Source organism: Peromyscus leucopus, chromosome 5, assembly GCF_004664715.2.
Source record: "Peromyscus leucopus breed LL Stock chromosome 5, UCI_PerLeu_2.1, whole genome shotgun sequence".
Taxonomy (NCBI): Eukaryota; Metazoa; Chordata; class Mammalia; order Rodentia; family Cricetidae; genus Peromyscus; species Peromyscus leucopus.
In genome coordinates, this window is record NC_051067.1 from 108,690,392 (window position 1) to 108,716,779 (window position 26,388).

The following is a 26,388-nucleotide window of genomic DNA, read 5'->3' on the forward strand; positions in this document are numbered from 1 at the left end:
GGCTCTGCCTCCCGAGTGCTGGGATTAAAGGCAGTGCCCACCACCACCCGGCTGTTGTTTGGTTTTTTTGAGACAGGGTTTCTCTGTGTAGCCCTGGCTGTCCTGGAACTCACTCTGTAGACCAGGCTGGCCTGGAACTCAGAGATCAGCCTACCTCTGTGCTGGGATTAAAGGTGTGCACCACCGTTGCTAGCCCCATAAATTCATTTTTAAAACTAATCTTTAATTATCATTTCTCTTCAAGTTTCTCCGAGATGTAAAAGCTCCAGGTCTCCGGCTGGTTCTAACTCCTGCTGATAGCACCCTCCTCTCCTGAACCCTCTCCACCTCACCTCACCCAAGTCTAGCGCCAGCGTTCAGAGGCCTGGAAACTATTAGGGAGGATGTCAGATGGAAACTTAAGAGGTCGGGATGTCGGAAATAAAGGTGTGAAGGTGGGGAGGAAGAATTGTCTGGGCTTTGAGACCGGAATCTCCTAGGTTCCTGCTAGACCAATCTGCAGCTTTTGCAAACAGCCTTAATGTCATCAGCGCCCCGCTGCGGAATTCAAAGCTCAGCTTGTCACGACTGTTAACACCTTCTTTGACCAGCTTCTTTTTATTTGACAATTTTTCTCTTCTGTTCCTCTCTCTTGCCACCGGGAAGGTTCCAGAAGAACATTGGTTTAGAAGTCGGGGAAGATACACTCTGTGCTAGCCGCTTGCAGGGTAGGTTTTCAGACTTCGGGACCGGGGTGTGGGGACGGGGATGGACAGGAACGGTTTTGGAGGTCCCTACGGGTCATCTGGAAAGTTAACGACGCTTCAGGCTGGGGACAATGGCCGCCTTTCCAAGGCTACTGGCCCGGAGGTCGGCGCGGAGCCGCGGGGGCCTTGGGCTGCACTGGGGGTCCCCCGTTTCCCAGAGTGCGCAGAGGCTGCGACTCTAGAGCCGGAGGGGCTGCGTCCACGAGAGACCCCCGGATCTGGAGAGCAGCAGCCGGCGCTCGCGGGCTCCACTCTTGTCAACTTTCCCGGCGACGGCGGGCGGGAAGAGGGCACAATACTTAAGGAGGGCGGCGATCATCAGTCGGAGCGCGCGGCAGCACGGTGGAAGCAGCGCGCGGCGGCGGAGCCGGAGGAGGGGCATGGAGCCGCCGCGGGCCTGCTGAGCACCGGAGCGCGGGCAGCCGGCGGCACGGTGAGCGCATCCAAGGGGCGGGCCGTACGGGGCTGCTCCTCAGGCGCCTCTTGCCGCGCCCTGGGGACCCTAGGGTTCCGGATGGTCAGGGCTTGCGGCCGTTCTAGGATTCCCGGCGGCGGTCCATGCCGCGGCTTCCCCACCGGTCTCTCTTCCTTTCTTCCAACATCCTGGGCTCCTGCAGCCTCTCCTTCTCCCTTCCTCCCTTGCGGCTCGTGTTTTGTGAATGAATAAGGAGGCGGGGGGCGGGGGGTTGGGGAGACTGGTGCGGGGCGCAAGGCTAGTGTGCCCCTCCCCCCACTCGCGCCCGCAGGGGCTTCGCACCTGCGGGGACATCACGATTTCCAGCGATCCGATCCCCACAGCACGAGTCTGTTTGATGAGCTCCCACTCCTTGCCGGCTCAGAGGGGTCCGAGGGCGCCTAGGCTCGAGCGGGGGAGCCGCCGCCGCCAGTGCAAGTTTCCGTGCCGCCGCGCGTGGGCCCCGGCTGCAGGGCGCACCTGTCAGCGTAAGAGGCTCTGCGAACCTTGCAGCCCCTCAAAGTTTCCTGGCAGGGTAGGGAGGCGTGCGTCCTTGCCTGGAGGTTTTCATTTCTTTCCTTCCGTTGTCATACGGGACATCGATCTTGCAAAGCACCCCAGCCTCGTGTCCTTGAACCCGAGTGCGCCGTCGCTTGCCTCGTCCGGGCTTTCTCGGGATGGGGGAAGCGGCCCAGGATGTAAGAGCACACTCTCGTCTACCGGCTTGAGGAAATACAGTCCCCTGTCTAGGCAGCGGACCTCAACCAGAGCCCGCGCCAGAGCCTGACTGCACATAGGGTATCTAGCTGCAGAACCTTCTTGGGTCTTCTGTGGGGAGGTGGGTACAAAGGTGGTGCCTCTTAATTCCTGAGGGGGGAGGGGTCCGGCCCGCGGATGGAGGGGACTGGCAACAGCAGGGATGCCGCCTTTGTTTGCAGGCACTCTTTCGCCAAGGTACCTGGGGCCCTGGGGAGCTGAGTAGGGCCTGGTTTGGCTGTTATTTCTTGGTGTTTTCCGTTCCTTCCCGGCTGGGTCGTGGGAAACCGGCACGTGGGTGTGGCCGAGTGGCTTTAGCTAGCCGGACGAAGCTCAAGCCGGGTCCGGGTTGGAGCGTGGCGAGAGCTTCGGTCGCTGCCTTGGACCTGACCGATAGCCTCCGGAACTGCGCCGAAGCGGGGCGCCAGGGCGCAGGTTGCTGGGCTGGCCGGGGCACCTCTTGTCCTTTCCCAGAACAAGGCGGGCAGTGGGGTCCGCAGCGCCCCCCATGCGTCGGCTGGAGGGGGACCGGGCAGAGGACGTAGGCCTGGGGCGTCCTGGGCTGGGTGTGTGCAGGGAGGGCTGGGGGGTCCTACAGGGGAATCATGCGGTGGCTCCCGGGGCTGGTGGGGCAGAGAGCCCAGAGGCCAGGCTTCCCGGAGAGGCCAAGCTGCCAAGAGCTCTTTCTGATCTACACTGCTGGAAGAATGCTTTTGCGGATTGAAGCAGTGACTGTCTGTTCCTCACCCATCCTATGTGAGGGGTGTCCTTGGCAGCAAAGTCTGTTCCTGTTGGGATGGGGCCCAGTTTCAGGGAGACCAGAGTTGAAGCAGGCTTGGAAGTGAGAGGTCATTGTCTGAGACAAGGGTGGAAACGAATTCTCCAGATGGGGCAGGTAGCCGAGAGGGGAGGGCAGCCTCTCCCTCCCCCTCTGCTTCATACCCTCTCCCATCTGGGAAGCCCTTGCGGGCTAATGTGCATCCATTTTCTAGGAAATCACCTAGATTTGAGAAACAAGGAATCATTAGCACCACTCCTAGGGACAGGGACACTAAGTCTTTGGGCAAGGTCAGGTAGCCAGGAGGCAGTGAAGCTTGTCCAACCCTTGGTCTCTGATGCCAAGTCCTGGGCTCCTCTCATTAATGCACAGCTGTTCCCAACAGGGCAGGTGCTAGGAACCCCAACTTCGTTACAAACGGAAACCTGCATTGTTTGCCCGAGTGGCTGGGCAGGGGACGTGCCGTGCCGTGCCGGAGAGCCTGCCAGGGCACTAGGACCAAGAGGGCGGGGCTCCCCGCAGCCTCGGGTCTCTGCAGTGCCTGCAGCAGTTCCCTCTGGCCCTCGGGGCTGGACTTGCCGGAGAGCTGGCCCCACCCCAACTCTACCCCCCTTCCGCCCCTCCCCCGTCAGTTTCCCCCTGGCCTTTCCCCCTGCCTCTCAACTAAGTAAAGAAAAAAGTGAAAGCAAACACCGGGCAGTTTCTTGCTGAGCTGGTGGAGGGAAAGGGAAATGCTGTGTCTGTCTACCTCCCACAGCCTTTATGTTCCCTGCCTTCTCCATGGGCCCTTTTGCTGTTACACAGGACAGTCCCCTCCCGACTGCACTCACCCGTTATAGGCGATGGCTGTCGGCCGTGGGTTGACACCTGACCCGCTTCTCCCACCATGCCTGGGTTGCCTCTGTGCCCAGTGTCCCTGCTGAGGCTTACCGATTAGGAGCTTTGGGTCAGACAGGTCACTCTACCAATCCCAGGGGACTAGCCTTTGGTTTATCTATGATCAGTGCTACTCTACTTCCCTTACTCGTCACCTATTCGCTACTGGAACATGCTGTGAGGTTTGTAGTATAACACATTTTACAGACCACACAGTTAGAAAGGGAGTGGGTTAAACAGACAGAAACGGCGGAACTGGGACTTGAACCCCAGCAGTCTAGCTTCTGAGTTTCCATGTGGTCTTGGTCAAGTTCAATAAGCGATAATGGTTTTTATTAGTGGGTCATTTCTCCTGTTCTGAGCCTATCTCTGGGGATGTTCTAGCTCCTTCAACTGGGAATGCTGCCCCTGCTGACCAACTGTCTCTTCTGTTCCCAGATGCCGGTACAGCTGACTACAGCCCTGCGTGTGGTGGGCACCAGTCTGTTTGCCCTGGTGGTGCTTGGGGGCATCCTGGCAGCCTATGTGACAGGTTACCAGTTTATCCACACAGAAAAGCACTACCTGTCCTTCGGCCTCTACGGTGCCATCCTGGGTCTACATTTGCTCATCCAGAGCCTGTTTGCCTTCCTGGAGCACCGACGCATGCGCAGGGCAGGGCGCCCACTGAAGCGACGTTCGGTGGCACTCTGCATTGCTGCCTACCAAGAGGACCCTGAGTACTTGCGCAAGTGCCTGCGTTCAGCTCAGCGCATTGCCTTTCCGAACCTCAAGGTGGTCATGGTAGTGGATGGCAATCGCCAGGAAGATGCCTACATGCTGGACATCTTCCACGAGGTGCTGGGCGGCTCTGAGCAAGCTGGCTTCTTTGTGTGGCGTAGCAATTTCCATGAAGCAGGTGAAGGAGAGACAGAGGCCAGTCTGCAGGAAGGCATGGAGCGTGTGCGAGCCGTGGTGTGGGCCAGCACCTTCTCATGTATCATGCAGAAATGGGGAGGCAAGCGTGAGGTCATGTACACAGCCTTCAAGGCCCTTGGCAACTCAGTGGACTACATCCAGGTAAGTCTGCCTCCCTAGGAGTGTGTGCACATGGCACATGTGGCCAACCAGGCATACTCTCTTCCAGCAACTTTAAATGTTGCGTGGCTCTTGGTGTTCTGGCCATGCCTGCTTGCCCATAAACAAGGCATAACAGTGCTAAAGAAACCCTGGAGGTGACCAAACCCGGGCAGTGGTTCTGATGGTAACTGGGCAGCCCCCTGAACTGATGTCCTCATAACAACAGCAAACGGGTGCACAGCACTGACTTCATACAGGGCACTGTTGGGGTGCCTCAAATATATCCATTCTTTTAACACTTATAATAGCTCTGCTTATAATAGAACTGCTCTTCTGAGTTCCCAGGTCAAACAGAAGTTTGGAGAATAACTTGCCTCAGGTCAAACAACAGACCTATCAGGCGGTCGGTCTATCCACGGCTGCTTTTAGCCCTTGCGTCTGTCTCACTACTGGCAACAGGGTGACTGAACAGGGACTAGAGAAACAGCTCAGCAGTTCAGAGCACTGGCTGTTCTGGAGGACCCACCTTCCATTCCCAGAACCCACATAGCAGCTAACAACATCTGCCAGCTTCAGTTCCAGGGGATCTGACGCCCTCTTATGGCCTTTGTAGGCAATGCATGTATGTGGTGCAGGCTTACATGTAGACAAAACACCTGTATACACATAAAAATAAATCTTTTCTTTTTTATTTTGGTTGTTTTGTTATTTATTTATTTATTTATTTATTTACTTATTTATTTATTTTTCCTTCCTTCCTTCTTCCTTCCTTCCTTCCTTCCTTCCTTCCGTTCTTTCTTTCTTTCTTTCTTTCTTTCTTTCTTTCTTTCTTTCTTTTCTTTCTTTTTGAGACAAGGTTTCTCTCTGTGTAGCCCTGGCTGTCCTGGGACTCACTCTGCAGACAAGGCTGGCTTTGAACTCACAGAGACCCACCTGCCTCTGCCTCCCGAGTGCTAGGATTAAAGGCATGTGCCACCACCACCTGACATAAAAATAAATCTTAAAAAAAAAAAAAAAAAAAAAAAAAAAAAAAAAAAAAAAAAAAAAAAAAAAAAAAAAAAAAAAAAAAAAACCAAAAAAAAAAAAGCCGGGCGTTGGTGGCGCACGCCTTTATAATCCCAGCACTCGGGAGGCAGAGCCAGGCGGATCTCTGTGAGTTCGAGGCCAGCCTGGGCTACCAAGTGAGCTCCAGGAAAGGCGCAAAGCTACGCAGAGAAACCCTGTCTCGAAAAACCAAAAAAAAAAAAAAAAAAAAAAAATTAAGCAGCCGGACGATGGTGGTGCACACCTTTAATCCCAGCACTGGGGAGGCATAGTCAGGTGGATCTCTGTGAGTTCGAAGCCAGTCTGGGCTACAGAGCGAGATCCAGGACAGGCAAGGAGAAACCCTGTCTCAGGGGAAAAAAAAATTAAGTATATTGAGTAAAAGGATTCTGCTAAAAACCACTCAGCTTTGTTTGAGTTAGGACCACAAAGTCCCATTCTTCCTAGTGTTAAGTCATGTCTAACACAGCAGCTGGAGGGACTCGGGTCTATGAATGACCAACTTCCTTTATCCAGTGTTGGCAGGTCTGGAACTCTAAACAGACCCTGCTCAGACCAAGTGGTGACTGGCACCAGCCTGGACATTCCATTAGACTGGCAAGGTTTACACAGCTCAAAATTCCAAATACAAACTAGAGAGAGCAGAAAAGATTGAAAGTGTACATTTCAGTACCAACTAGAAACGGGCAACTCAGTTGCCCAGGCTCTGGTCCAGAATCCCTCACAGCCTCTCGTCTACTTTTGCCGATGGCTCCTGCCAATTGTTTATGAACACTTGGAAGAACAGTGGCTGATTTGGTAGCTCACTGTGTACTGATTCCGTCTTATAGGCATCATCTTCAGTCCTTGATTGCTATTAAATGTTCTTTTCCTAACTCCATGGACCCAAGCATGTAAGGAGGGATGTGCCTAGAAGGCTGTTTGATTCTGCAGTTTCCCTGAGGACTTGGGGTCTTTGTTAAACTTTTCTTAGAACCAAGAAATACAAGAAAAAGCCCTTGGTCTTGACAAATGCTCAGGCGACAATGACTTTGTCAGCCATTCCCTGAAGCAGAGGAGCCAACCTGCGTTGCCTCTCTTGACTGTGTGTGTGTGTGTGTGTGTGTGTGTTCTGGTGGACCTTCACAGACTCCCACTAAAGCAGCCATGCTCTACTCTTGATGGTCCTGAGCCCTACCTAAGGCATCCCTGAGTTACATTCAGTGTGTGTTTGCTGAGTTCCAGCCAGCCTTCCAACAGCCCTGCTAAAGAGTATCTGCTTCTCTGTGGGGAAACCCTTGCCCAGGCAGTGAGGGCACCAGGCAGGCAGACATTACTCTTCCTTCCTTAACTGCTTAGCTAGGCCTTCCTGAAGTGGATGAAGCAAAGCAGCATGGAGAAGGGGTTAGAAATGGTCACTGAGCCGAGACCAGCAGTATGGAGGAGAAGGGGTTAGAAATGGTCACTGAGCCGAGACCAGCAGTATGGAGGAGAAGGGGTTAGAAATGGTCACTGAGCCGAGACCAGCAGTATTGAGCAGTTGGCCTTTTAATTGAGGAGGCTCTGGGATTCTGGAAGGAGGCTCCCTGGGACCTTGCCCAGCTCCAGCAGGATGGAAGGACGTCTGGTGGGAGGGCAGAGGAAGCAGAACTGGTGCTGAAGGCTGTGCGTTTCCCCCTAGCATTCTGCTGCTTGCTTGTGCGAGCCTGTCTTCTAACATGAAGAGAACCGGGAAGACTGGGGTGTCAGAGGCAGCCTTATTTATTTTTGCTTCTGGGAATTTAATTGAATTTAAAGTTGCTTATGCCAGCAACTTTAGTAAAAGCTTCGATGGAACAGGGTTTAAGTTCATCTGCTCTGAGAACAGTGATCATAGAGTCCAGTCAACGGGTTAGTAAACCCAGTTTCCCTGCCCAATGGAATGCCAGGACCATTTCAGTAATTTCAAAAAACAGACAGAAACGGCTGGTCATGGTAGCTCACACCTTCAGTCCCAGCACTTGGGAGGCAGATCTCTGAGTTCGAGGTCTTCCTGTTCTACATAGCAGTCCAGCACAGCCAGGGCTACATAAAAAGACTATCTCAAAGTGAAAGGAAGGAAAGAAGGCAGGCAGGCAGGCAGGAAGTCAGCCACCGTGGTGTGTGTACTCAGAGTTCAGGTGCAACTAACAGTGTTAGACCGTGAGGGAAGGAGCTACATTTGCAGACAGGATTTGTTGCAGGGTGTGATTGTTGGCAACTGCTGCCAGCTTTCAGCTTATTCAGAGTAGATCAGACCAGAGGGGCTGCTGGCCACATAGACCTGTCATAAGGACTTGGCCAAGATTCCAAGCACAGAATGCTTGGGGAGCAGCTTCGTCTCATGGAGGGGCTCTTGGGCAGGTAGACTCCTTGTCACAGGCCATAGGTTCACCAGGAGGTCAGGGTTGAAATCAGAGCACTGGTAGCAAACTACTTATGAGATCACCTCAGCAGTAGCCCCTGACATCATCTCCTGGGGTGCTCTCCTTCGCCTCATGGCACCTGAACTCTCAGCTAGCTGTCCATCTTTCTTTCTTCCCTTTGTTCCCCCGCCCCTTCTACCTAGCATAGAGCAGTTTGCTGGCAGTAAATGTGGAGGGGCCAGGTTCCTCAGACAGGAGCAGCTTCCTGAAGCGGGGGTGGGGGGTGGGGGGGCACGACACGTACAGAGAACCTGACAGTGAGTGCACTTCCCGCAGGTGTGTGACTCTGACACTGTGCTGGATCCAGCCTGCACCATTGAGATGCTTCGAGTCTTGGAAGAAGATCCTCAAGTAGGGGGCGTTGGAGGAGATGTCCAAGTAAGGAGTAACCAGGAGTTCCTGGCGGTTGGGGTTGACCTTTTCTGTTTCTAAACCCAGTGGAATATGCGTGAGAAATGAATCTCTGGACTTACCAGAATCTGGGGAGCAGTTTCCCTCATAGCTTTTGCTGGCCTTCAAGGGCTCACTTCTCTGACTGCTCAACTCATTTCCTGCTCTTCGTGAACATGAGTAAGGGGAGGGAAGCATTAGAAAAGCTGAAGTGGGAGGCTGGGGAGATGGCTCAGCTGTTAAGATTACTGCTGCTCTTGCAGCCCAGGTTCGATCACCAGCATCTACATGAGGACTCACAAGAGTTCACTACTACAGTTCTAAGGGATCTGATGCCCTCTTCTGGCCTCCACAGGCATGCATGCCAGTGGTGCACAGACAAACATGTAGGCAATACCTACACACATAAAATAAATCAAAACATTTGTATTCGGAAGGACATAGGATTTGGATACTGCAGGTCTCAGAAACTACTTCCTTTTGGACTGATAGTGTAGCTGATAGCTCCCAAGTAGGTTCCTTGAAAAGCCCATGCTTTAGGGACCACAGGCTAAAGAGCTATAGGCAGTATGCTCAGCACGCAGAACCAGAGGACACTGCAGGCCATGTCATGTCCTCTTAAAGGCTTACCAGCCACCGAGGAGCAAGACAGGTAGAGGTTTTGCTTTCTGCTTCTTCCTGAAGCCTTTTCTCTGCCACCACCAATGCCTCCCCTGAGACAAGGCACTGACCACTGAGCATCTTACTTGGGAATCTGTGGAGGTGCTGGCGTAAAGGTGGAGCTGGTGCGGAGACTGAGGTTTTATATGACCACTCTGAGTTTCAGATTCCTCAGTTCTCCTAAGTCCAGAACTAATGCCCAGGAGTGTGAGCAGTACTACTCAGGGTAGAAAGGCCTCAGATGAACACAGCATCTTTGTTCCCTTACAGATCCTCAACAAGTATGACTCATGGATCTCCTTCCTGAGCAGTGTGAGGTACTGGATGGCCTTCAACGTGGAGCGGGCCTGCCAGTCCTACTTTGGCTGTGTACAGTGTATCAGTGGGCCTTTGGGCATGTACCGAAACAGCCTCCTTCAGCAGTTCCTGGAGGACTGGTACCATCAGAAGTTCCTAGGCAGCAAGTGCAGTTTTGGGGATGATCGACACCTGACCAATCGAGTCCTGAGTCTTGGCTACCGGACTAAGTACACAGCACGCTCTAAGTGCCTCACAGAGACCCCCACTAAGTACCTCCGATGGCTCAACCAGCAGACCCGCTGGAGCAAGTCATACTTCCGGGAATGGCTCTATAATTCTCTGTGGTTCCATAAGCACCACCTCTGGATGACCTATGAATCGGTGGTCACGGGCTTCTTCCCATTCTTCCTCATTGCCACAGTCATACAACTTTTCTACCGTGGTCGCATCTGGAACATTCTCCTCTTCCTGCTGACGGTGCAGCTGGTGGGCATTATCAAAGCTACCTATGCCTGCTTCCTTCGAGGCAATGCAGAGATGATCTTCATGTCTCTCTACTCCCTTCTCTATATGTCCAGCCTCCTGCCAGCCAAGATCTTTGCCATTGCTACCATCAACAAGTCTGGCTGGGGCACTTCTGGCCGAAAAACCATTGTAGTGAACTTCATTGGCTTAATCCCTGTGTCCATCTGGGTAGCAGTTCTTCTAGGGGGCCTAGCCTACACAGCTTATTGTCAGGACTTGTTCAGTGAGACTGAACTAGCCTTCCTAGTCTCTGGGGCCATCCTGTATGGCTGCTACTGGGTGGCCCTCCTCATGCTCTATCTGGCCATTATTGCCCGGAGGTGTGGGAAAAAGCCAGAGCAGTACAGCCTAGCTTTTGCTGAGGTGTGATATAACCCCGAGTAAAGTGGGAAAAGTGCAATGGGTAAGGGAGGGGAGGGGAATGGAAAAGACAGGGTGGGAGGGAGGAGGGAGTGTTGTGTTCTAGTTTCATGGCTGAAAGGACAAATCTGAAATGCAAAGAACGGTGACTGGTGTGGCCTGGGTAGGTAGCTCTGCTCTGGAAGTGCAGCACTGATTCTTCAGGCACAGGGCAGATGGACTTGTTTTCAGGCTACCTGTCTGCTTGCCCTTGCACAGGCAGTGATCTCTGAGAAAAGATTTTACTTCCTTCTGGGAACTACAGAGAACCCAGAAATGTGCTAAACCAAGTGCTAAATTCCATCCTGTGAAAACTGGTACAGAAGCAACGACAGTCTTTAGGAAAGTGTCCTCCTAGTCCACTTGAACATGATGAGATATAAGCAAAGTTCCCATCAAGTCTGGCCAGCTATTACCCCTTTCCCCAACCTCTAATTAGCCATCAATGCATTAAGTTTGTGCCTGAGATAACAAGGCTGGGAAACCTGATCTTTGGTCAGAAAACAGGGTCTAAGAAATGGTGCTTTATGTAATATACTCCATTCTACACCAAAACATCCCAGAGATGAGCCAAGCCACCAGGAGTAAGTACTAAGTTTGGTGGGGTTTTATTTGTGCATATTATAAAGGAAAGTTTGGCCAGGTGTCATGGGTGTAATCCCAGCACTTGGAAGGTAGATATGAGATCAGAGGTTCAAGGCCAGGCTGGGCCACATGAGCTCCTGTCTCTTACAAAAACAGTTTGAGAGGAGGGACAGAGATTGTCATGGTGCTAAAAACATGGAGGCCTTGGACTGCATGTGTTCCAACTGGAAACTGCTCAGACTTTTACAAGGATTCCAAAACTGTCAAGAGACCTTGCTGGGCAGATCAAATCTACCAGGAAATTCAAATGTGTTCAGGGAAGTCTTAGTTTTTTGGCTCATTCATACCTGATTACTCTCAAATTCAGCTCTGATCGGAGGCTAGACATCCTACTCAACATTTCATTTTCTTCAACGGCAAATAATTGTTCTTAGTTGTTGTTTTCTATGGGGGGGGGCAGCAGTCCCCTCTCCATTTTCATGGGTAAGTTTCTTCACGTGGCAGAGAACTAACTCTTACAAGACCTACAAGACTTACAAGGCTGCTCCCTACATGCATGGGAAAAATATCACTTCCGATCACACTGCCCCTCATCTTAGAACGGTCAGTACCTGGGCAGCTGGTTAGCATGTGTGACCTTCAGATACCTGTTCTCGACAATCATCCCCAGTGGAAAGCTTTCTGGTGTTGCCCAAACGAACCCTCAAGTCCAAGTTGGTCATCTTTGAGACCTCCCATTCTCCTCAGCGGCTTCTCCAAGGAATCCTATGGCCAGGTAATGGATACTCCACCATTTGCTGCTTTGGTCCAGAAATCAAGAGAGCCGGGACTGGTCCAGCAGTCTCCAGTCACTTCAGCACTCCCTCACACCCCCTCATAGCTGCTTGATTCCCCGCTTCTTCTGGGGAGTGAGGAGGAGCTTTTTGTATCGTTTTGAAATCCAGACCAGACTTAGCTTTTGGATCTAAAACCTGGGATCATGACTAAGCCTTTGACTTTAGGGGTTGCTTCTACATTTTCCAAACATTTGTTCTCACAGGGGTCAGCTAACCCCTCAGAACCAACCCTAAGGTGGAGAGCAGTGTACACAGGTGCTTCCTACAAAGGAATGATGTGCACTCTCAACCACAGATGGGCAAACCCTAGGATTTCCCTTCCTCTCATGAACACAAGGGTTTTCCATGTGTAGCTTACAGTTGCCACAGCACACAGACCTCAAGTTTCCAATAAAATTGCTGGCTCACGTCAATCCCAATTAATGGTGGCCGGGAAGCAGCAGCCGTTTGTTTTAAGGTGTTTGTTCTGGGCCCTTCCGCTAAGAAGTGAACTATTTTGAACACTACAATGGAGGCAGTCCAGTCAGCCAAGCACAGGGCTGACTCCACTAAGGGTGTATCTCCTCAGCTTCTACTTGAAGGTTAGTGCAGGACAATGGACTCGGGACGAGAACTGGTTGTCCGACCGTCGTCAGCTCCTCTGTCTTGTACTGTGCTCGGCTCTCCTCAGATTAAAGACGCAGAGATAGTAGTGAGCTTACAACATTTGACCTCGACTGGATTTTCTAATTTATTTTGTAGGTTCTTCAGCAGCAAATCTAAACTGGCTCTACAGCTGGATCCCTGTTCTTACAAGGGAGGAGCCTTTCTACAGTGAGACTCATTTTGGTTTTTCCTCATTGACAATTTCAGCCTCTTTTGTATTGTTTCTACAATTTGTAAACATATTTATTTTTACCTGCTTTTTTTAAATAAGGAGGGAACTTTATTTAACATTAAGGGCGGGAGGGAATCAGAAGGGAGGTGGCTTTACTTGGTGACAATGTTCATATTATGTTCTTGGCACAGCCACTGAGCACAATGCATGGGCCTTTTGCCTCTTAGGCAGAAGTGTGCAGCCAAAGCTCTCTTCATTTTGTCCAGGTCCTTCATATCGAAGCAGCGCTATGGCTTCTGGAAAAGCTCCTCGGATTTGAGTTTCTAGCCTACCTATCCATGTACACAACCTTAACATGAGACTTACAGCCATCCCTCTTGAAGTCTTAGATGAAGCCATGGCAGTCCTTCTGCTGTCTGTACTTAATGATCTTGTTCTCAATGCCGTACACGGCTAGGGCTGGCAGCATGCTGGGGCCATACTCTGTACTACGGGACCCAGCCGAGGGACTGTGACCAGCCAGCCCTCTTTACAAGAAGCTCCTTGTCCAGGATGGTGGAGGAGATTGAGAACTCTTGTTGCTGCTTATGCAGGCTGCTCATGCTCCAGCTCAAGTTTCCCCTGACTATTTAGAAAGCATTCTGACTAAGGATGTGATCCTTATTTAACTCAAATCCAGGAGCTGCTCCTGTTCCTCCAGGTGGTCAGACATATCATAGGTGGGAATTCCTCATAGAGTGCAGCAGAACTCTACCAGGACCCCCTTCTCAGGATGATCTTTCTCCTGCTTCACAAGCTCCTAGCATCTTTCTCGATGCTGTCTTACAGCTGCTGTAGTCATTGCAGGGACCACAACCAATGTCCCTCACCCACCCCACCCCAGCCGCTTTAACTCTGCCTTCTCCTTCTGTACCTGCGGGGCTGATAGCAGAGCTCCACCTCTGTCATTCTTGCTGATGTCCATGTTCTCTACTCCAGCATCATCAGGTGAGGATGCAGACTGAAGCTACTGGCTTCCTCTTTCTTTCTCCAGGACCACCTCTCCACTCTGGGTAGTTGGTGCTGACCTTTGCCCAGCAGTAAGGAACTTAAGTCCCCCTTGTGAGTCTACTGTTCAAGAGGCTAAACAGCATTTTCCTTTCTGCTTAGTCATCTCAAAGGTCACCATCTCCTTGAGTGTGGTATGAGTACTTCAGATGAGCTAAGGCGCTGCTGAACTTGTAGTTGCAGGCTGACCCAGTTCTCTGCAGTTCTCATTCATGAGACCACTGGAGTATCACTCTAGTTCCCATGGAAGGTGTCTAGCCAGTTCTTCTCCAATTCCCCATCTTATCTGGCCACCAAAGAGCAAAGATTTTGCTGTGTCAAAACACCTGCATGGTGAGGCTAGGTGCAAAAAAAGCAGGTGCTAGGGCTCCTTCCACAGTTCCACATTCTTCTCAGCCAACTTTTTATCCCCAGGTTCACACCACCAGCAGCACATCTCCTCTGGCAGCACACCTTTTGTCCTTAAAGGTAAACATCAGTCTCTCCTCGGAATTAATGCATGCTCTTCAGTGAGGTCCTGCAGGTCTCAAGCACTGTCCATCCTCTACCCAAACTCCTCCACCAGCAATGATGCCAATCTCTCTCTTTTTTTGGTTTTTCAAGACAGGGTTTCTCTGTGTAGCTTTGGAGCCTGTCCTGATCTCCCTCTGTAGCCCAGGCTGGCCTTGAACTCACAGAGATCCGCCTGCCTCTGCCTCCCAAGTGCGCCACTGCTGCCTGACTTGATGCCCATCTCCTGATCTAGCTCCTCCACCAGCTGTCCTCTTCTCTGGCAAGCCTTCCGTAGCTCCTCACCAGCCAAGCTGGGGTGTTCCCACGCAGGGCACACCCTCCCCCAACTTCTGGCTCAGGAAGGCCTTTCTTGTAGCTCTTCTCTAAAGGCCATGGGATTGAAACACTGGCTGCTTTAAGCTCTTTTTTTTTTTTTTTTTTTTTTTTCTTTTTTGGTTTTTTCAAGACAGGGTTTCTCTGTGTAGTTTTGGTGCCTGTCCTGGATCTCACTCTGGATCCACCACTGCCCGGCAAGCTCCTCTTTCTTAACACTGACCTTCAAGAGTTTCAACCCCAATTTGGCTGGACCTGGCTGCTCCAATGCCAAGTAATAGCATCTCCTGAGCTGGATGGGCCTCAGTAGTCTTCACACTTTCTAGCTTCTCCACTGCTTAGAGTACTGTGCAGCACCATTAGGGACCTGAGTTTCCACACACACACACACACACACACACACACACACACCCCTCTCCACCTCTTGCTCACTACAGGTGCCATTCTGGTGCTGTTTCTTGTACTCCTAATGTTGCTATGGCAGCTTGATGGTGCCTTGTGCCAGTCACCACTGGTCCTAGCCACCTTTCTCTCAGAGAAGCTTGATGACCCCATAGTTAGTGTTAAATTGGCCTTATTGGGCCCACCAAGCCCTGATGACACAAAATGCAAACAATTCCAGGTGACAAGGCAGCTGCCAACCTGTTGCTGGCAACCGCAAGCGGCTGCTTCTGGCATTGTCATTTTCATTGTCCTGGGAGATTGGCTTTTTTGTTGTTTTCAGGTCAACAATTTTTTTACTGCACTTAACAAAATAAAAACCCTTACATAATGCTAGTGTGTCCGTTGCTGTGACAAAGTACCAAAGTGAACTTCAGGAGGAAAGGTTCACTGGGGCTCACATTTTGGTATCCTATCAATTGACTCCGTTCTGGGTGCATGGTGAGGCAGAGTATCATAAAAGGAGCCTGTCCTCAAGTAAATTGACTCACCTAGAAGCTGCAGGGAAGCAGAGAGCTAGAGGAAGCCAGGGACAAAACACACTCCTCAGGCTATGCTCACAGTGACTGACTGCTTCCCGCAGTCTGCAGCACTTCCCAGTTAGCTCTTAAAGCATGACTATCAACAGAGCTGCTTCTCCAGTGATGTTCAAGAATCCACCTCCTACCTCCATCAAAGAGCCTCGCTGGAGATCAAGCCTTCAACACATGAGGTTAGAGGCACAGATCAGACGTAAAGAAACAGCTGGGATCTCAGAACTATGTCCTCTTGTACTTAATAAACCCGGCTCCTTTTCTCTCGTTTTAAAAGGACCAATGGTAGAAATGGCAGCAGTAGAATTCAAGAGCAGGGTAAGAGGCCAGCAAGATGGCTCAGAGTAAAAGGTACCTACTCCGAGCCTGATGACCTGAGTTCCATCCTTGGGATCCACTGCCCCACCCCTCAATTGTCCTCTGACTTCCACACGTACATCACCAGCATAAGTGCACACACACCACTCAAAAGTTAAAAGTGCTGATTTAAAAACATTTCACAAATAGGGTACAGTGTCACAGGTGCACCAATTTCAGAAATTAAGCCACTTAGACCACCCTGATACGACCCTGCTCATGAGCATTCATGCATGTGCAGCATCAGTGAGTCTGAGTCTCATGAAATATCAGGTGAAACCTCTCCCAACCAAACACTGCCAGCTCTCCTCCGGTTACTCCCCAAAACAGGAAGAGAAGAACGGAAGCTAGAGCCAAGCTGGCTCCTCCAGTGCAAGCATGCTGGACGGCGGGTGACACAGCGCTGCTGTCAGCCCAGCACAGACAAGCGGGGACTGAACGGGCCGCTGTGGGAGAGAACAGAATGCGGTGACAGCAGCAGCCCTCTCGTCCCGTTTATTAAAGAAACAGTAAGAAAAGATACAATGCAGGAAAACACCAATCATCCTTCACATCAGGCTGAACGAAGCACAGTGATTCTCCCTTTCATCCCTCCACCCCCACCCCAATTCCCCAATGCCCCTCCACATCAGTTTCAGTTTTGAGGTTCTTTGATTGGGAGTACCAGTGTGAGAGGGAGCTGGATGATCAGAGGAGCCTTAAATCTGGCCACCTAAGTCCCAGGAGAAAGGAGCTGCAGGCCCAGTCTAGCAGAAACGTGGTGGGTCTGTGACTTGAGTGTCCACCTCAACATTCTGTGTTCAAGCCCCCAGGGAAAGGTCTGGCAGTAGAACATGGCCAGGTGCAGGGTGCCCAGGTCAGTACTGAAGCATGGTCCGCTCACCAATGCAGCATCACCAGACAGCAAGTGAGCCAGTTCTCCAGTGGTGAGCGGGGGAATTAGGACCTGCAGGCCAATGTATCCCTGAGGAAAAGTCCACAAGAACAAGTCAGGAAACTAGGAAGAAACAAGGAGCAGACAGCTGGGGGACAAAAGCACAGCAGGCTCCCAGAAGGCCAGGATCATCCCTATCTGCCACAGTCCGTGTCTCACAAGTAACATTTGCCTTCAGTCAAGGAAAAAAGCAGAGTTTGAAAAAGGCGGCTCATTTGAACCTGAACCCCAGCTGTGTTCTTCAGACTGTATGTAGTTCCAGATCTACTCTTTCATCTAAGAGACAGCCCCAGCCCAGAGCCACGGTGCTGGAAAACAAAGTGGCCCTGGAAGAAACATGGTATTTAAGGGGGTAACATTCCATTTGGGTACATCGCAGCCATTGGACCCCCTGGTCTGGGGAAAGCAGCTGGATTTGAACCAGGGAGGCTGCCTACCCTAGGAAATGGGACCACACTCTTGGCTACAGGGCCATTCATCCTTGGAAAGGAAGCTGGGTTAAGACCCAGGGTCCCTGTCGGCCTTGCAAAAGGAGCTGGGTTGATACCCACAGGGCCTGCTGGAGAAGAGCCCAGGTGCCCAGCAGCTGACCTTGGGAAAGCAACTTGACCGGGGCCTAATGGACCAGCAGACCTCGGGAAGGCAGCTGGACCTGGACCCTGCAGGCCAGAGGCCCTTGGAAAGTTAGCTTGGTTGGGGCCTAGTGGCCCAGAGGCTCTTGGGAAAATTGCTGGATTTGAGCCCTGGAGACCAGCAGATCTCTGAAAGGTACCTGGATTTGAAGCCAATGTGCCAGAAGACTGAGAAAAGGCAGCTGGGTTCAGTCCTCCTGATCCTGTCCCCCTTGGAAAGGCTCCAGCATTTACCCCCATTGGGCCACCTGGCCTTGAGAAATGAGCTGAATTAGGGCCCATGGGGCCAGGAGCCCTTGACATGGCAGAGGGATTTGGGCCCGGAAGGCCAATTCCTCGAGAGCTAGGACCCGTGTTTGGGCCGATGGGGCCAGGTACTCTTGTCATGTTAGGTGGGTTTGTGCCCATGTTTCCAGAAGCCTGCGAGAAAGCAGCTGAATTTGCTCCTAAAAGACCTGCTGCCCTTAGAATAGGGGCAAGATCTAAGCCTTGAGGTCCAGCCATTCTTAAGTTAAGACCAGATCCTGTACCCAAGAGGCCACCTGCTCTGGTGTCCAGATTTGGGCCTGGGCCTAGGCCACCAGCTCTCGGGTTGGGTCCAAGGCCTGGACCTAAGCCACCAGCTCTCGGGTTGGGCCCCAGTCCTGGGCCTGGAAACATACCCGACCTAGGAGCTGGATTTGTACCTAAAAAGCCCGATCTCAGATTAGGATTTGGTCCAGGGCCCAGGCCGACTGGCCTAGGATTGGGAGGACCAGTACCAGAGGATAAAACACCTGCCCTCAGGTTGGGTACACATCCAGGGCCCACAGGGCCACCACTTCTGGGGTCAGGACTTACTCCCAGGAGCCCACCTGCCCTTGGGTTGGCCATAGGGCCAGGGCCAGGAAGCCCCCCTAATCTGGGATTAGACATAGGCCCTGGGCCTGGAAGAGCCCCTGTTCTAGGGTTTAAACCTGGTCCCGGTCCTGGTCCCGGTCCAGGTCCCAAAAGGCCACCTGGCCTTGGGAAAGAAACGGCACCTGTGCCAGTGGGGTTCATCCCTCTTGGAAAAGAAGCCATGCTTGGGTCACGAGCACCAGCAGGAAAATGTGCTGGATTTGAAGCCAATGAGCCTGATGAACTTGGAAAAGAAGTTGGATTCCTTGGAAACGGAGCCAGGTTTCCACCAAGAGATCCTGCTGCCATAAGGAAAGGATCTGAGTTCACACCCATTGGGTGGCCTGTGTTCATAACAGGCCCTCCCTGTGGTCCCAGAGAACCGTCCAGCCGTCCTCGAGGTGGCAACGGCGCACGAGTCCAAGGAGTTGGCCGCTCTCTAAGGAAAATCCGGGGTTCTTTCATACTTTCTTGGGAACGTTGGTGATAATAGGCTTAGGGCGAGTTTTGAAAAGAATCTTGTTTTTGATGAGTGCCGTCACCAAGTACCGAGTGCCAGTCTCTTGACCAAGCTCATCACAGTCCTGCTCCCCAAGAGTGCGTTTGACAAGGACTGCAAAAGGTTTCTCCAGGTGGATGATTTTCCCATACAGGATGTGATGCCCCACGATCAGCACAGGGATTCCCTTTGGCAGAACAAGAAGGAGATGCCTGAGGTTGAGGGCAACGCCATTCCTCTCAGGTGCCTTTAAAAGCTGCTCTTGGCAGGAATGCTGGCACCTCTCAGTCCCTAATCTGTCCCGTACTGGACAACCCACCCATGTCCCTTTCTATTCTTTCTAGCCCCATGTAAAGAGCATTTCCACTTTTAGGACCCTTGCAGATTCCCCAAGGCTCCATTTCCCTGCCACTGCAGAGGCGGGGAACAGCAAGCAGACAGCTCTGCAGACCGGCTGACCCTCGAGCGACAAACCCGAGGACAGTCCTCACACTGGGGCCTGGGAGCACCACCTTGGTGTAGCTTACTTTACTGAGGCATACGGCAGGGAAAAAAAGACCCCTCACCTCAGTGGTGTAATGTAGGTCTCCCAGGAGGTTTCCAGCTAATCCGGTGCTGTAGCGAGCCTCGATCTCCCCCTGTAGTTCCATCAGCACCCATTCTGCCAGGCCTCCAGCCCCCGTACTGCAAGCAAAGGGCTGGCGGTTACAATATTTTTGAGTGGTGAAGGATGAGTAGTGTCCTACACCTACACCACCGTCAGAGGCCCAAAGGAGCTCTTTGTTGAATACAAGTTCTTGGGAAACTGGGTAGGTAGTGCTGGGAACTGAAATAGAGATCTTAATGCAACTATTTATGTAAGATATACCTGGGGACCCTAATTCTTCCAGAGTAGTGTGAAACCAGGATAGCCCTTGACACTCAAGCTAAGTAAAAATTTAAAACATACTCACCTGGAAATAACAATTTGCACCATGAGCCTTCCTTCTTTAAAAAAGCAACTGAAAAACTGAAGAAAAAAGAAAAAAACACCTTTAGGGCAACAATAATTATAGCTAGTATTTACCACTTAACTGTGTGATAGGAACCTTTTCCTCTTGAGAGGGGATCTCTAGTTCAGGCTGTCCATGTCATCTTCATGGAGTTGAGGATGACCTTGAATTTCTGACTCTCCTGCCTCTACCTCCAGCTTATGTGTTGGGCTTCACACATGCCAGGCCAGCACTCTACCAACCGAGTTTTAAAGGTTTTACACTCCCCGCCCAATGTGTGACAGGCACTTTTCTAAGGGCTTTTGACACGTTCTCTGCCAGCAATCCCATAAGGGCTAGGTCTCCTTGCTGACAACAGCTGGACTGTGATACACTCAGGCACACTCCACTCCAGCAAATCATAAGGTGAGCTCCTTTTTTTTTCTTTTTGGTTTGGTTTTTTGCAGACAGAGTTTCTCTGTGTAGCTTTGGAGCCTGTTCTGAAACTCGCTCTACAGACCAGGCTGGACTCGAACTCACAGAGTCTGCCTGCCTCTGCCTCCTGAGTGCCACCAACGCCCAGAAATTTCTTTCCTTTTTTCTTTTTTCTTTTTTTGAGAGAGGGTTTCACTAAGTAACTCTGGCTACCCTGGAAGTGTGCAGAGAAGGTTCTGCCTCCTGAGTCATGGAATTAAAGACATATGCCATTCTAATGTGACTTTCAACCAGTGACCACCTTTCTCTTAGATGTGAAAAATACTTATATTTTCACACTATACAACAGTGCCACCTGGTGGCAATTTTGAGTACCCTAAAAGCTTGGTGATATCTGGTTTCATTTGCCCTTGTGCCTGCCATTCAGGGAGAGAGACTGAGATTGATTGGACTGGGGGACCAAAGCTAGTTTCTGGTTGTCTCTTGAATGAGACAACATACAGTGTTACCAACCAAGGTGTAAAAGGTATTATAATTGTACTCAAACGCAGCAAAAACACTAATCAGGATTCTCCCCCATTTTTTTGTTTTTTCCTCTTTAAGCCAAGGGCTTACAACACAACTAAGGCTGGCCTGGGACTCTAGATCTACTCTTGCCTCAGCCTCCAGAGTTAGGACTACAGCTGGTACCAGCATGCCATTTAATACGTTTCTTTACTGGTTATCAGCCCTCTGGACCTCCAGTAGGCTGGTATTATGACAGAACCTCTTTCCAGAGCACCAAAACACTGCATCAGCAGCTAGCCGATTTGAATCGTCACTATGGACCACATGCTATACACATGCAAACATGGTATTTTAATCAACATGGCAACTCTAATAAGAGGTACTCATTCCTACTCTGCAGTTGAGGATACTGGGTCATACACAGACAAAATCACTTATTGATATATGGTACATATTCAACTAGAGTATAGGTAGTAAAGCCAAGACAGGAAACTGGGCCATCTAGTTACTTAAAAATCACTACTTGATTTTCCCTTCCCAGAGGACAAAACCAAGTGCTAGCAAGAATGAAAAGCATTTAGGCACTCAGTGACAACATATTTAAGTGCTGTTCACAATAGCAAAAGGGCACCAAGGCTAGAACTTTGAGTAAGTTAGGCTTCTGCACCAAAATAGGTTGCGGCCCCACCCAAGAAAAGGCAATTTATCAGCTTCAAACAAGACCAGTGGAAGACCCTAACCTAAGTAGTTTTTTAAGACAAGGTCCATCTTTGAATTTGCAAACCTTCTGTTTTAACCTCCTGAGCACTGAATCAAAGGCTTGTGGCACTAAGGCCTACTTCCAAAGCACTTCTGAAGTGAAAGGACAGCAATCCAAATTCAAAAGGCTCAAGTTCAAGTTCCGGCTTGTATAGTGGAAAGCTACTGTATGATCTCACACAGGTCACTAAATGACTAGGGGCTAACACCTAGGTTATGACTCACTAGAGTCATGACTAAATATAACACATGCAAGACTGCTTAGACTCATAACCTATTGAGGACAGTTAATTTTTCAGATTGTAAAGTAAGCAATTCAGCTTATGTGAGGTGGGTTGTCAGGGCAAAGGCTGGAGGGGCAGGAAGAGGAAAGAGAGGGGGGAATCTGTGGTATCTAAAAATGAATAAAAAAATTCCTTAATAAAAAAGTCTCAATAATTCATCAAGTATGCAATACACAGAAAGGCCAGGTCTGCACAGATCAAGTTCTTTCAAACAAGCTTTTGATAATGATGATGCAGTCAGGGTATGATGAGAAGTGTAAGCTACAGCAAACTAAGGTGGTCTAAGGAAACTGACAGATAAGTCATGTAAATGAAGAGCAGAGTCTAAGAAGAGGAAAAAGATAACCAACCCACTTCCTGGGACTAGGGAGATGGCTCAGTAGGTTCAACCATGCAAGCATGAGCACCTGCGTTCACATCTGCAGAACTCATGAAAACACTAAACATGCAGCATTAGCACCTGAAATGGCAGTGGCCTTGTGAGATGGGAGCACAGGCAAACGAACCCTTGAAAACTTGAAGGTATGCAGTGAAACCACCACCAAGACACTGTCTCAAGGCAGAAGACAAGGACTGAATTTAACGTTGTCCTCCATATTCATATTTGCATACATACATCATACATATGTACCAAAATACCACACTTCCTGAAAACTAATTTCAATGTTTATGTGCTTTTTATTCACAGGAATGAGATAAGATTAGAGACAATGTGGATGCAAGGTATTTTCAATGCATTCCCTGCTTCCTGGGTAAGAACTAATAACAATGGACTAAGAAGTGGCACTTGCATATCTACCCATGGGGCTTCAGTTGAAAACATACATCTTTATACACAGATGCAGAAGGCCTTGCCTGAGCTATTTCTATTGATACTGGCAAACATCTGGCAATGCCCTGGAAAATAGTAATTCTATAGCACACACTTGGACATTCTGTGGCTGTACCCCATCAAGCCTGTAAAAGCTTATGATAAATCTACTTAGGTGCTTTACGTACATAGAAAAAGAAATGCAAGCTCTGTGGGTCAGTCTAGCTTGGATGCACCTATGTACTGATACATAGGTTATATTTATTGATTTGTGTATATGAGGTTATATTTACCAAATAAGAAACACTGGGGAATGTTTAAATTTTGAAATTCTACTTTCATGCCTTAACATTTCCTGCACCATCTAAATTCTATTACTCCTTTGCTTGCTCCTTGAGATCACTAGACAACTATGCACAGGGCTAAATTAAGTGCTGAACTGAGGATACAGCTGACGGAGCTGACAGGAGTGTGAACATGTACTCCAGTCAGCATGTATTTTATTCAAAAAGCTATGAAAAGCCAGCTGTGGTGGTACACATCTGTAATCCCTGCACTTGGGAGGCTAAGGTAGGAAGACTGAATTCCTACCCAGCTACACAGTAAGATCCTGTTTCTAAAAACAAAAATGAGTATGACAGTGAGCATCTTAATTTGTATCTATCTCCTTGAGACTAGGCAAGAGAAAAAACCTGCAAAAGAGGAGGTCAAGTATAGTAGGAGCAGAACACCTCTAATCTGAAAACATGAAATGCTACCAAATATGAAAAATTTAAAGCAGGTCAGGGCACTAGTCTCAAATTTCAGATTTTTCAGTTTTATTTCTGCTAAGTTGATGCAAATATTCCAAAATCTGAAGTACTTCTCATGTGAATTGAATAATGCTTAACCTGTAACAAGCCAAATTCTGCTAGTAGTAACAAAGAACAAAAACATTACAATGAAAATTCTCTGTAAGGCATCAATTTCTGAGTCTTACTTCATCCTAACACTAAGAGACAACTACCATTTCTAGGTTGTCTAAGATTTGGCTCATTTAGAAAAGCAGCAGTGTTATCCAATATAAAAACAGCTCTCATATCGCTAATCTTTTGGAACATTTACTGATTATCTCTTTTCATCCTGACATGGTCATTACAATCTCGATAGGTAAGCAGGATTAGAAAAGCCAAAGGTTAAGCAACTGGTCACATACTAGTAAGTAGTAAAGGTAATGTGACACTAACCACTCCACAGTATGGCCTTCTTCAGTCCTCTCACTAGCCCCTTCTCATACAGAACTTCTGAGATCCAGTTGCCTTGCAATTGGCCTCCTTCTACAAAACTGCAACCTTGTAACTTGTCTCAAATGTAGCTAATAATTCAAACTAATACAACAAAGTAGTTAACAGTTAAGCTAGCTATTATCCACGTTTAGGTTTCTGAAACCTTTAAAAGTCAAATTCAATGCCACTTTCAAGATTCAAAATTATACCCTAAACCTCTGGCCCTCATTGAGGAAAAGAAGCCATGAGGACTGAGGACATTTTTGTCATAGGTTCCTTTAGAGAACAGCCTGATCAATGACCCTCCATTAACTTCCCAAAATAAAATGTGATTATGATATATAGCTAATCATACAAATAGAAAAACAAAGGACTGTGACTTAATGATTTAACAACATGCAAAATTTTCTAGGACTAAACAATGTTTCATAAAGGTCCATTATATCAACCTGGTCTACAGAGCAAGTTCCAGGACAGCCAGGGCTACACAGAGAAACCCTGTCTGGAAACAAACAAAAAAGTCCATTATAACACATCTAAACATCTTGTGCTGTCTTTCACTTTTCTGCTGTGGATTAAACCAATGTACAAGATAGGCATTACCTCTACCAGTATTTTTGGGTTTTCCTGTTTTAAAGGGAATCTTGTAATTTTACAAAACTACACTCTAAAATTCATTTCTTCAAAAATTAGGGAAAAATGATTTAGCCATTTTAAAGTATAAAAAAGTTAAACATATTTCTTAGTATATGTCAATGTCACTAATACCACATTGATAATTATTGTCAATGTTTACAATGAATAAAAACAGCCTATAAAAACAGGCCATCAAAATCAACTTTATAACTGGATGACAATTCAAACACTATAGTCATGGTTTACCAAACTGCTTCAGTAATTAAGCTCTAGAAGGTCATTTCTCTAAATATGACAACTATTTCTCTATGTGCCTTTCTGCCAAATGAACAACCAAGGAAGTTGTATATATGACTGAATACAAATCACTTTTATTACCAGTGTCATGGTGGTTTTGTGACTGAAGGGAATGTTTGATTCTAATTTCTAAGGGGACCTTGATGGGGTTAAAGTCTAAACTACTTTAAGTGAGACACTTGCTCCCCTCCAAAAAGGGGCTGTGGAGGGGAAATGGAACTGAATGCTTCCGAACTTTTCATTAGTGAAGAATGTTTTCAAAACGTGTTTAGATACTATGCATACACGTGGTACGTTCCCATCACGTGGTAGGATTCCTCCATGGAGGGAATCAATTACTGTTATTTGTAGACAATGGGTAGAAAAGATGGCTTCGGTCGATTTGAGTTACTCCGGTTTTCTCCATCTTCTGCTACTCTGCCACCCCATCTCAACCTTTCCTCCACTTCCTGGCATTACAGTCTCTTCCTCCCAACCCTTTCTGGCCGCGCGGCAGTTGTGAGGGAGGTTCCCCTCTTTGCTAGATTCTTCTCTCATTTCTTCTATCTCCTCCACCCTTGTACTCCCTCCCATCAACTGGACAAACTCTTTCTACTTGTAAGCCACTTTCGGGAACTCCCTCTCCCCCTTTCAACTTCCTTCCAATTACCCCAGACTACTAGTGGAACTGTTTTACCAAGGTGTTTAACCCTCCACCTACCTCCCTAAGAAACTAACTCCCCCCCAACACTCTTGTTTAAGCTGCTTTCCTCCATAGCCCCCACCAGTCTTCAAATCCTTTATCCTCCTCCCAAAGATTCCTCTTTCAACTAACTACCTTCCTCTACTACCATTCAATACTACCTAAAATTGATCCCAGGCCCGCTTCTCTAGGACACCACCCTCCTCAACTCTAGGCTTCACTCCACCCACAAAGCACCCGAGATCACTCTGCCACTACCCTCCCAATAATGTCTCCCAGGAACTTCCTCCCCCCCCCAACCATGATTTAAAATAAATGTCCCCTGGAACCAGCCTCCCATTTCTGTCAGCTCCGCCCAACACCCATTTAAGTCTCCTTCTGCCATTCCCGCTTCTTTCTGGGTTCCAAGTCCACTCTACTCTCGGAGGCCTCCCGACCGGGGACTGAGCCCCTTTCCCCGCACATACCTCGAGGATCCGGCCCGCGCCGCCCCCTGCTCCGTCCTCCGCCCGCGCTCCGCCAGTCTTTCCACCTTTCTCCCACTCCGCCCAGCTCGCTCGCTCGCTCCCTTCCTTCGGTCCTTGCACAGCTCACCGTCCCCCAAGCTGCCCCGGCCTGCTGAGGGCTAGCCTCGGCCCCGCGGCCCTCAAGCTCCCTGGCCCGGCATGCGCCCCTCCCCCGCCCGCTCCCCGCCCCTCCGCTCGCCATTCTTCTCCCCGAGCCGCGCGCCCCGCCCGGCCCCGGCTCCCTAGCTGGCCGCTCCTCCGCGCTCTCGCCCCGGCTCCCGCCTCCGGCCTCATTCCCCGCGGCCCCCCGCGCCCCCCACCCGCGGCCTGACCTGCAATGGCGGCCGCCGAGCGCGGCGCCGCGCGGCCAACGGGCGACAACCGAACCTCCCGCCGCCGCCGCCGCCGCCGCGAGCATTGCCTGCGCACTTCCGGCCTCG

The 26,388-nt window shown here is 49.7% G+C and overlaps 3 protein-coding genes across 8 annotated transcripts; 1 reads left to right on the forward strand and 2 right to left on the reverse strand.

Moving 5' to 3' along the window:
• Positions 1 to 522: 522 nt before the first annotated feature.
• Positions 523 to 16,815, forward strand: Has3 (hyaluronan synthase 3). Of its 3 annotated transcripts, XM_028857723.2 has the most exons (4): positions 523 to 707; positions 4,049 to 4,669; positions 8,413 to 8,514; positions 9,457 to 10,417. In XM_028857723.2, the coding sequence occupies exons 2-4, from the start codon at positions 4,049 to 4,051 to the stop codon at positions 10,378 to 10,380; spliced, it is 1,647 nt and encodes a 548-aa protein (XP_028713556.1). In that variant the 5' UTR covers positions 523 to 707; the 3' UTR covers positions 10,381 to 10,417. The 3 variants fall into 3 exon arrangements, with proteins under 3 accessions (XP_028713556.1, XP_028713555.1, XP_037062139.1); XM_028857722.2 differs by lacking the exon at positions 523 to 707 and having other exon boundaries at positions 3,553 to 4,669; XM_037206244.1 differs by lacking the exons at positions 523 to 707; positions 9,457 to 10,417 and adding an exon at positions 16,657 to 16,815 and having other exon boundaries at positions 3,565 to 4,669.
• Positions 16,321 to 26,368, reverse strand: Chtf8 (chromosome transmission fidelity factor 8). Of its 2 annotated transcripts, none has more exons than XM_037206248.1 (4): positions 25,910 to 26,368; positions 19,749 to 19,804; positions 19,362 to 19,479; positions 16,321 to 18,982 (listed from the first exon to the last, which is right to left on the reverse strand). In XM_037206248.1, exons 2-4 carry the CDS (start codon positions 19,769 to 19,771, stop codon positions 18,758 to 18,760), a joined length of 366 nt encoding a protein of 121 aa, XP_037062143.1. In that variant the 5' UTR covers positions 19,772 to 19,804; positions 25,910 to 26,368; the 3' UTR covers positions 16,321 to 18,757. The 2 variants fall into 2 exon arrangements, with proteins under 2 accessions (XP_037062143.1, XP_028713560.1); XM_028857727.2 differs by having other exon boundaries at positions 16,331 to 18,982; positions 26,281 to 26,368.
• Derpc (DERPC proline and glycine rich nuclear protein) lies at positions 16,321 to 26,368 on the reverse strand. 3 transcript variants are annotated; one of them, XM_037206246.1, is made up of 4 exons: positions 25,910 to 26,368; positions 19,749 to 19,804; positions 19,362 to 19,479; positions 16,321 to 18,982 (listed from the first exon to the last, which is right to left on the reverse strand). In XM_037206246.1, exon 4 carries the CDS (start codon positions 18,759 to 18,761, stop codon positions 17,130 to 17,132), a length of 1,632 nt encoding a protein of 543 aa, XP_037062141.1. In that variant the 5' UTR covers positions 18,762 to 18,982; positions 19,362 to 19,479; positions 19,749 to 19,804; positions 25,910 to 26,368; the 3' UTR covers positions 16,321 to 17,129. The 3 variants fall into 3 exon arrangements, with proteins under 3 accessions (XP_037062141.1, XP_037062140.1, XP_037062142.1); XM_037206245.1 differs by having other exon boundaries at positions 16,331 to 18,982; positions 26,281 to 26,368; XM_037206247.1 differs by lacking the exon at positions 19,362 to 19,479 and having other exon boundaries at positions 16,331 to 18,982; positions 26,281 to 26,368.
• Positions 26,369 to 26,388: the final 20 nt, after the last annotated feature.